Here is a 10,833-nt window from a genome sequence, read left to right as displayed (position 1 = left end):
CGTTTTTGCGCTATGTCAACACATCCTCCGTCAAGTTAACTTTTCCATTCCAATAGCGTCTTTTCCAACGCCACCCGGTAGCAAGCAAGGTGTCAGGTGGTGACTATGTTATTGACAAAAAAAATTTTTTTTTCAAAATACAGTGAATCACAAAAGTGAGTACATGGGACAACACTGACAAAATGACACTTTGACACAATGAAACGTAGTCTGTGTGCAGCTTATATAATAGAGTTAATTTATTTTCCCCTCAAAATATAGCCATTAATATCTAAACCCCTGGCAACAAAAGTGAGTACACCCCTTTGAAAAAACTTACATCCCTAAATGTTCAAATTGCGACTGCTTGTCACTTTACCTCCAAAATGTCATGTGACTTGTTACAGGAGTGCTGTCAGCATTGCTGCAGAGATTGAGGAGGTGGGGGTCAGCCTGTTAGTGCTCAGACCATACGCCGCACTCTACATCAAACTGAAGACAGTACACAAGAAAGCCCGCCCATCTCATCAGACCATAGGACATGGTTCCAGTAATCCATGTGCTTTGTTTACATGTCTTCAGCAAACTGTTTGCGGGCTTTCTTGTGCACCGTCTTCAGAAGAGGCTTCCTCCTGGTCTGACAGCCAAGCACACCAAATTGACCCTCCACCTCTTCAATCTCTGCAGCAATGCTAACAACACTCCTGTAACCAGTCACATGACATTTTTGAGGGAAAATGACAAGCAGTACTCAATTTGGACATATGGATGTACGCTTTTTCAAAGGGGTGTACTCACTTGTGTTGCCAGAGGTTTAAATATTAATGGCTATATTTTGAGTTATTTTGAGAGGAAAATAAATTAACTCTATTATATAGGCTGCACACAGACTACTTTTCATTGTGTCAAAGTGTCATTTTGTCAGTGTTGTCCCATGAAAAGATATACTTTAATTATCTGCAGAAATGCAAGGGCTGTACTCACTTTTGTGACACACTTTAACTAATAATCCACCAAAACACAACAACACCAAGGGGCGCTGCAGCACCCTCAGCACCCCACTGTGACGACATGTTGAAATCAATGTAGGAAACCATGTAGAATTTATTTTGTTTCACATAAATAAACTTACATAAAAAATAATTCAATCTGATTAATTGAGGCAATCTTAATTGCAATTCTTTTTAACTTTATTGCTGTTACTTTGTCCGTCAGTAGCATTGACTGAGCATGTTTCACTGCCACTGTTGACGATAGACATCCAATCCAAATTGAGTCCTAGTCAAAATGGATTGTGTATCACTGTCAATAGCAACCAATGAATTAAAACTTGAAAAAATAAATACCAATATATCTTAAAAACCCAGTCTTTTTTTTTTTTTTTTTTACATCCGATTCCGATCCTCTGTTTAACAAATGAAGTGGAACGATTTCACTTCGGCCCTTGCAAATTTTTGCGAAGCAGCTCTCAGAGAAAAAAATGTGGACATCCCTGCTTTAAAAGAACACAATGGCAGGGATGACATGTGCTGGATAAACAAAACCGTCATTGTGGAGTTAAGCCTGTTATCACATGAATTGTTAAATGTTGAGTGAAAATGAAGTAGTAAAAACACAATTTAGGAGTTAGTTAAATGAGCCAAAATATTTTCTATTCATGTCATAAACTGCCATAAAACAGGCAAAATAGTGATTTGTTGCAAAATCTAGTATTTTAGAGTTTGCACAGCTGCACTAGAGCTTACAAAGGTATATATGATGTGTCGTATTCCTGTTAAACATGATATTGTGTTTAGATTTTGGTTTCGTTATAAATTCTTATGAAAACATTACAGCAGCACCACGATGCTCACACCGAAAATGTTCCCACCTGCTTGTTGGCAAACTGACAAATGAAAATGATTAAAGTGAACTGTATCTATTGAAATGCAATAACCACTAAGTAATAACTGGAGACATATTAAGAGACGTCTCATCTAGTGGCACAAGAACTTAAAACCACACAGCTTGCAAAACTTTAAAATGTTCATGGTCTCATACTTGCGCCTCCATTTCAACTCCACCGCTTCCCTTGCACTCATTGGCAGCAGGAGCGAGAGCTTTGTTGGGGTTCAGTGGGCATTGCTCAGGTTGCTTTGCAGAGTCGAGGGACTTGTTTTCTGGACGACAAAGCTGTTTGAGATTCTGCGAAGAGACGTCGCCAAGGATTAGAAACAAAAACATACATGCATTTCTCTATGTTACTAAATTAATGCCTAAAGTATTGTAGTTTGACAAAAAGAAACAATTGAAAAAAAAATAAAACTGAATGTTTTTTTATTCAAAATCTTTCAAAAGCGAAAAAAAAAAAATGTTTTGTTTGTTCAGTTACAAAGTTGATATTTTCCGGTTCAAAGATTTTTTTTCACTTTCAGATCTTATTTTTTCAATTGCAAATCTTTTTTTCACTCTCAGATCTTCTTTTTCATTTTCAAATTATTTCTTCACATTCAAAATATTTTTCTCACTTTTTAGATCTTTTTTTTTTTCAGTTTGAAAAATTTTGGTCGTGTTTTAATTAGTGTTGCACGGATACCATTTTTGGGCCCCGATACCGATACCTGGCTGTGCAGTATCGGCCGATTCCGATACCACTTCTTTGAAATGATATATATATATATATATATATATATATATACACACACACAAAGTGAATCCAGTAGACTTTTTATTGCATACCTGGTATGGGTGACAATAGTTAAATAAACCTTTGGCTCTCAAAGGCCAAAATAGTGCTAAATTTTTAAAATTAAAACATGTATAATTGCAGCCCCACAGTGAAAAAGTAAAAATACAATGAATGAACTGAATGAACTTTTTTAAACCCTGAGTTTTGGCTCTCAAAGGCCAAACAGTGCAGCTTTCATGAAATTATAAGTAACAATAATTGACCACAGCATCCCGTCTCTCTATTAGCCTCCCTCTCTGTGCACCAGCTGCAACATACACTTAGCCACTTAGCTTAGCTTACTTCTACAGCACTTTTGAATAGGCTTGCCACCTGTCCTTTGAAATACGGAATCGTTCCACATTGGGAATTAAAAATTGTGTTCTGTATTGAACCAATACGGAATAGATACATTTCTATGCATTTTAGGAGTTTGGGGATGTCCCTTTTAATCGTCCCCTGCACGGTTTTGGGCAGGAGGGTGGAGTGAGTCCCTAGTCTGAAAGGTGGCGACTCTACTTTGGAAACACGTCTCAAATTACTGCAGCATTTCTTTCAGTAAAAGACTCTTTGTTTTCGTTCATCATTTGTCTTCAAATGTTTTATCAGATTATAGTTATTGAAACTGAACGATTTAACTCCACCTCTCGAAACTTTCAGGCCGCAAATGCTGGATGCAGTTATTGTACTCGACGGAGATTATAAACTGAAATATGTCCAAACCGCCGACATTTTACTCTTGTAGTTTGTTTTTCCTACATATGAAAAAGCTGCCCCGTGATTGGTTAAGAGCGGCTACTGGCCTCTCATTGGTCTGGAGCAGGTCAATAGCGATAGCTGATGGCATGCAAAGCGATCACATGTCATCACATAACAAAGAGACAGAGTGTAGTGAGCATCAGGAGAAAAAAAAGGCTGCGGAAAAATGTTATAATACTGGACCAGTAAAGGGTATCGGTGCCCTCTTTGTTGATAGTCGCAGATACCACCATTTCGGGCCAGATCGGCCCCCCCTTCCGGTATCGGTGCATCTTTAGTTTTAATGGGAGGCGGGGGACCGTGGCCTTGACGAGAGGCGTGTTGGCTTGTGAAAGAGCCTATCAAAGCAACCCCAAATGATGCTGCCTTCAGGAAACGTGGGTACGACATTTCGTTTCTTTTTTTCAGATTACAATACTTTTGGCGTTGATTTAGCACTATATTTCTCCACATAGGACGACATGATCGAGATACGACAATTTACTACAGCGTCGCAATTTCATTGTTTTCCCGCAAGACGGCAGCATGTCGGATTTTCTTGGGAGATAAATCATCATGTGTTCCAAAAAGGTGGCAGTAGTGGTGAAAAAAAATAAAAGATCCGTACCATTGAAATGAAGAAAGAAATCATAGAAAAATATGAGCCTTGTGTGCGTGTGAGTGGACTGGCTAGACGATATGACCGGAATATGTCTCCTGCTGTCTCATCTGAGCTCCATTTGCCAGTGAGTTATGGTGACAAAAAAACAACCTTTTTTTCTTACTTACATCATTTACTTGTTTTTATATGTGTCTAATTGAATGCATTTGGTAAATTTGGTCAAAACACAGAACCTCTGTTCGCCAGTCTTGATAAGTTAAGGTAACAATAAAACCACTAAAAGTCACAGCTGAAAGTATTTTGCGTTGAGGAGAGGGGCAAACTTTCTTCAGACCGATGTCAAAGACTCGTAGTTGGCTACAAAAAGCGTCTCACTGAAGTTATTTCAGCCAAAGGGAGTAACATTAGCAATGAGGTGATAGGGTGTTCTAACTTTTTCCTCAGTTAGAATATGCATTTTTGTTGATAAATTTGGTTTAATGAGTTAAACGATGTTAATTTTTGTTGTTTACTTGCAATGAAATCACTTTCTTTTCCAGAGATAAAGAAAAACAAGATCAGACATTGATGTGTGAACATTTATTAATAAAGAACTGAATATGTAATGGGGTGTCCTAATTTTTGCATACATGACAGTATGCAACGTGATTAAATTAAATAAAATGCTTAAAAAGGTGTTTTTCATTGTACATGCATATAAGCTTTGTGTTTTTACAAATGAATGAACCTAGTGTTGTATTGATGAAAAAGTATTGCCTTAGACTTCATAATATATTGACGTGACACATTCCCTATTCACTGCGTCACGCCTTCCCGAAGGGGGCCGTTCCACACTCTGCTTCATTTACCAGCAGTCGGTCACATGCAGCTATCTAACACCGGATTTAGGTTGAAAAAGTATAGGAAATATATTTCATTATATATTATATTTTTGTACCATGCATGCATTTTGAAATGTTGTGAAAAGAATTAATGGGAGAAATTACTCGCTACAGCGTTGTCATTATGCTTCGCAATACTTACATAAAATAAATGCTAACTGCCCGTTCTTTTTTTTTGGCTATTAACCAAGAATCGAGACTGTTTTACGTCCATTTCTATAAAGAATACAGGGATTTAAGCATTTATTCATAAGAATTTGAAAACGGAAAACGCTCTTTGTCTGTGTTTTCACTCGGTCAGCCTTGACGGAGATAGGCCCCCTATGAATCGGCCCCATGCTCCGTGTCCCATCAATACATTATGAAGTCTATGGCATTGCTTAATATACATGTAACATGATTGCACAAATTGTATGACTTTTGTCCCTCTGAGGTTGCTGTACACAGCAAAGTCTACGGAGTTGATTTTTTGGTTTCAATTATTTTTCAGTTGATTGGTGTTGATTTGGGTGTCGTTTTAACACTAGCAATATCAAGATCTCTGTTGGCGCAGTGTCAATTAAGCGAGTTGAACACAGACACGCCTGGCAGAGTTAAATGTATTAATTTAAGTGCACGTGTCAGGAAACAAAGCTGGCGCAAAGACTTGTGGGTGAAGTGCCACCTTGACTATAAGTAGTGTTGTCTGTAAATAGCTGGAGTGTGTTCGGTTGAAAAAACACATAATAGTGAGTCTGACTTCTGTGCTTACTTAAAGTGCCTATGACAGGATGAAAAAAAAAGTCTTCAATAGCGTTAATATATAAATTAGAATCATATTTTGAGACGATTCAACTACATACAACAATTTGGCAAAGCGCAGATGAACAGAAATTAGTCTTTTATTCTGCCCTTTAGCCACGCCTACCATTATAGGGCTCTAGCGTCAACAGGAGAATGACGCCGGCAGGGTCATGGTTTCATCTGATTTACAAATTAGCCCACTGAGGGGGAATTATTCAGAACGAGGAAAATGCGACAAAGGGAGCCACAAAATGTCATTGTTTCAGTCTCTCTACTCCAATATTTTTACAGGATATTCTTTTTATCGAAGTACTATATTTCCCCAATTGCTAAATAAATGGTATGGTCATGACAAATAGCAGTCTTGTGCTAAATGGAATATGAAATATTAAAAATGCATTTATTCAGTACATGGCAAAATTACTCCATAATGGTCAAAACTGTCCACTTCTTGCACCTCCCAAACTATATTTTATCCCACCAGAGTTAGTTCGGCTTTTGTCATTTCCCTGCCCCGGCTTCGGAGAGCGTAAACAAACCAGTAGGCGTGACACCTAGCCGACATGCTAACGCGAACCGAGTGATGTTTCAAAGTCTATTCTTGGCTTTAGAAAGCGAAAAATCACTCATAACTACCCGAGATCATGCCACACGGCGGCGGGGTTGTCAATTGTCTTCGCCGATCGGCAACCAGCACAGCGGCGAGCAAGTTACAGCTCGTCGGACTCGTTTCCCTGCTGCGGGCAGGAGAGGTTGTTTGCCGGGGAAGCAGCTGGAAAATGACCGCTGGACAAACCGGCCGACGTCGGAGGAGCGCAAAGCTACCACATGGTCAACACGAATATGGCGTAAATTAATGCTTAAAAACACGGCGAAGATGTAAACAGTGAGAGAGCAGTGTGCAGTTGTTGTGTGCAGCAACAAGGCAGGATGTGTCTAAGGAGACCTTTCCTACATGTCTGTCCATGATCAACCGTAAGTAAATATTCCTTTATTTAAAGAAATTTTGTAGTGTTCACTTTGTAATCGCTGTATTCGCGGCCATTTTTAACACAAATTTGCACATTTCTGATGGGGTGGAAAATTTGACAGAACACAGGGCACACGAAGAGGGTAATAAGCAGTGTATGGAGCTCTCTTGGTGGGGGCGGGGGGGTGTGACAAGCCGCCGGTTGTCGGCCGAGTGGATACGGAGCATGTCAGCCACAAAATGCAAGCCACCTCTGTATTGAAACGTGTGCCATGATCCCAGAAATTGACATATTACAAAACACGATGTTTACTCACTTCCTCGTAAGTCCAATGGTCCCACAGTTGTCGCACACTTGTTTTGGCCGATATCGGGGTGAACGGGAACTTTCTGAAATCCAAAAAGGCTCACATGCCTCTCCCTGGTGGGGCTACAAAAGCCTGCAGCCGTTTGGCTGGCTTGATGCGATAAATAAACGAATTAATCTGCAAAATCAGATGAATCCGCAGTCAATCTGCATGCTTCAAAGCAATGCTGTATTGTGAGATGCTGATCCGGGTGACGTCACATTAGCATTCGTCCTAAACCTGACACTGGAACCGGTAGTCACTCATTTTCATGACGCGGAATTCAAAAATTGAATAAATAAAACGATCACTTCCACACACATCCAAGCGGTCCATTTCATTCAGGAGCATAAAACACCGCCTGACAAATGAAATAAACATGCTTTTTGGTGTCATACGCACTTTAATTAAGAGATGCAATGTCCCTCAGGTACCTCTTGCGAAGCAACAGTAGGGTATAATTGCCAGTTAGGCCCATGTTCTGCACTAGTGTCTCCGACTCATCCAGAATATTAACAACACTACAATCACTATTTCAAATTAACACTCCTATTGTAAGAAAACAAAAGGTTGTTACACATTTTGCATGTAAAAGGTCTGAATAGGAATTGCTTAACTTGTTCAAGTACTTTATTAAGTTTTACCTAAATCACTGAGGCATTTTTCATTCAACTACATAACTTAATAGTTACTTTACGCAGTTGTGTGAAACCACTTGAAATAAGGTTCTTACAAAAATATCATGTTTCTATTTTTTTAATTAACAGTTTCACAGTTATCTGGGTAAAAAAAAAATGCCACAGTCAAGCTGACAAAGCACACAACATTTTTGATTGGAAAAGCAGAAAAACAAATGTTGTTTATCAAATGAAATGCTGTACATTGACGGGCAGGGTGTGGTGGAGCACCTGTTCAGTACATTCCCCAACTGACTCTTCTGCTCTCTCGTTCTCACCCCCTGCGTGCATTTGTCCAATATTTTTATTGTGAGCACAAAGAGAGGTGCGGCCGGATTTTGCGAGAATAGCACACGCTTTGCTCATAAGATGAGTTCAATAGACAAGTTTGAACTTGACATTTACAAAACTCTTTTCATAACAGCTTTTCATAACAGCATTGAAACTTTAATATGATCATGAATATTCTAACCCCAAAGTAGCTATGAAACCAAGTTTTGGGTGTTTATTTTACACCTGAGTGTGTGTACAGTAAGTGTGTATGCACACACAGAGAAACTGTTCAGCTTTTACTACAGTTTGATTAGGTTTCAGTTCCTTATCATTCATTATTTACTTAGTTTGAGCAGTTTTCCCTTGGTTTCCTCATTATTCTTCATTTATTTTGGACAATAATTTTCATTTTGTTGCATCTCTAGAAAATTGGAACTTCACTTTTGCTCTTCATGGTGCGTATGTATTGAAATAGGCATTGGAAATGGAACACATTTGCAATTCATAAATGAGTGTGTGGGGAGGGTTTTTAAAAAAAAAAAAAAAAAAAAAAAAAAAAAAAAAAAAAGCTACAATGCTCAAGTAGGTCCAAATCCAGCGTAGGGCTACTGCACCTTAAAACATGTTTTGTTTTCTCCTTGAGATATGTTGTTGTGCTTTGGTCTAAACAAATAAAAGTTGATTTGATTTTATTTGGCTTAGAACACATCCATAACTGAACAGTATGGACATGCAGGTGACAAGGTTTTTTTTAGGTAACCTATTATGGTTCCTCGGTTTTATCATTATTATTATTATTATTATTAGTTATTCTTTGTTCCGCAGCCACTTTGAGCTTAATTTGACCCCCTTACAATGCTTCAAAATGGACCAAAATCGGCAGGCAGGTCAAGATGGGTGCAATCTTTGATACCGTGTAAAGACAAATTCCTACTTTGACCCCCTCAGAATGCTTCAAAACTCACCAAACTCAACAGCCAGGTGAACACTGGTGAAAACTTTGATAAAATGTAAACAAAACAAAAAAAAATTCAAAATATGCCTAAATGTGTGTAGCGCCCCCGAGGAACAAAACCAAGTTTATTTCTTTTTTTTTTTTTTTAATTGGAAGCGGAAGTAACGCAAAGGTTAAAACTTAATACACATCAATACTATATGAATGGGATACCATACGCAGTGGCCAGACTGCCATTAGTACTACGTCCAGTTTTCTTTGGGTGGGCAGAGCGTGTCCGTGGGTGGGCACTGCCCCCCCCCATCAGTGGCTTTCCGTCTGGCACAATTGCAGCTTCCACATTTACTGAATTTGCCGTCGAGTTGTGCCGCCGGGTTGCAGTCCACGATTCCCCAAATACATCCTCTTTCGCATGTTTATGTCTTTTATTTTACTTGGGCTTTGTCTAGATTTGACAAACAGCCGGCCGTGAACATTTATGCAATGTGGCTGGCAGACAACGGTGTCTTGTGCAGCACCGGCTTCAGTTCTGTCTAGCGTCCACTAAATTCCTAGCATAAAAAATTACGAACTTATTAGACCTTATTAATTAGCTTTTAAAAAAATTTTTTTTTTTTTTTTAATTCAAACTTCTTTGACCCAATTAAATACTTTATTAATGCTGACTTCTACCTATAACACCTTTCAAACATACGCTGAACTCTGGTTAAATTCCGGCATTTAAACGGCTAGCCTTTAAGTCGGAAAGCAATTTCGCAGTTCAACTGACACAGACATTAACCGGGTCGCATCCTACCATAATGTCCGGGACTTACCCGGGAAACAGCATGAGTGAAAGAAGCCGTTTAATTCCCGGGTCACAGTGCAACGCTGATGACGTTAATATCATGGCGGGCACACATTCCATCCTTTCTTCGCAGTAAGACGTAAAGCGGTAAACAAACATCGCAGTTATCAACATGGAAAACTGGAAAGATAGCAAAATTATACTGGAAACAAAACGAAATTAAATTGCTACTGGATCTTAGAGCCGAGGAACAGACAGTCCATTGTTCAGCGTTGGAAATGTGTGTTTTATTTTGTTGCCGACGACAACCAAAAGCTATGTAACGGGTTATAAAATGCCTTCCTCCGCCTTCCCTGCAAAGAGCTCCGAGTTGCCAACACGGGACAAGTCTGAAAGTGTCCAACCAGGGTAATTCCCGGTACATCTCTCTATGTCTGAAAACCATGTTGCGGGTAAACCCCGTTTCACCTTACACAGAAATTTAGATGGATATGCAGTGCTGGCCAAAAGTATTGGCACCCCTGCAATTCTGTCAGATATTGCTGAATTTCTCCCAGAAAATGATGGCAATTACAAATGCATTGGTAGTAATATCTTCATTTATTTTGCTTGCAATAAAAAAAACACAAAAGAGAATTTTAAAAAAAAATGTAATCATTATCATTTTACACAAAACTCCAAAAATGGGCCGGACAAAACTATTGGCACCCTTTGAAAAATCATGATGCTTCTCTAATTTGTATAATTAACAGTGCCTGTTACTTACCTGTGGCACGTAACAGGTGGTTGCAATAACTAAATAACACTTGCAGCCAGTGTTTTTATATACATATGCCCAAATTTGTTATAAAACAACTTGCTCTTTCCATTCCATTATCAGTTTATCTGATCATCATGAAAGAAAGTGCAATGTAGACATTTTTTTAAATAAACTGTAAATCCATTTCCTCATCGATCTAGGAATCAACACAAGTTTGTGATTCATCAGAACGTGCAAATTAATGTGTGAACTTTTCATCTTTTTTCTTGTTCCCGACTCTTGTAAATGTGTACGTAAAATAAATATGATGTAGGGCTGTGATTTTAAGTGATTTTCACAGTTTACAGTTTATGT

At 38.7% G+C, this 10,833-nt stretch overlaps 1 protein-coding gene across 1 annotated transcript in view; it reads right to left on the bottom strand.

Annotated features, from left to right (window-relative positions):
- Window positions 1-838: 838 nt before the first annotated feature.
- Window positions 839-10,833, bottom strand: part of LOC130921276 (sodium- and chloride-dependent GABA transporter 2-like) — a 93,890-nt gene continuing 83,895 nt past the window's right edge. The window contains exon 15 of the mRNA XM_057844962.1: window positions 839-2,163. Within this exon, the coding sequence (XP_057700945.1) occupies window positions 2,014-2,163 (150 nt within the window). The 3' untranslated portion in view covers window positions 839-2,013. The remainder of the gene's footprint in view (window positions 2,164-10,833) is intronic.

This window comes from Corythoichthys intestinalis, chromosome 9 (genome assembly GCF_030265065.1).
Source record: "Corythoichthys intestinalis isolate RoL2023-P3 chromosome 9, ASM3026506v1, whole genome shotgun sequence".
Taxonomy (NCBI): Eukaryota; Metazoa; Chordata; class Actinopteri; order Syngnathiformes; family Syngnathidae; genus Corythoichthys; species Corythoichthys intestinalis.
The sequence above is the reverse complement of the archived record's forward strand: the minus strand, read 5'-3'. Positions and strand labels throughout refer to the sequence as shown.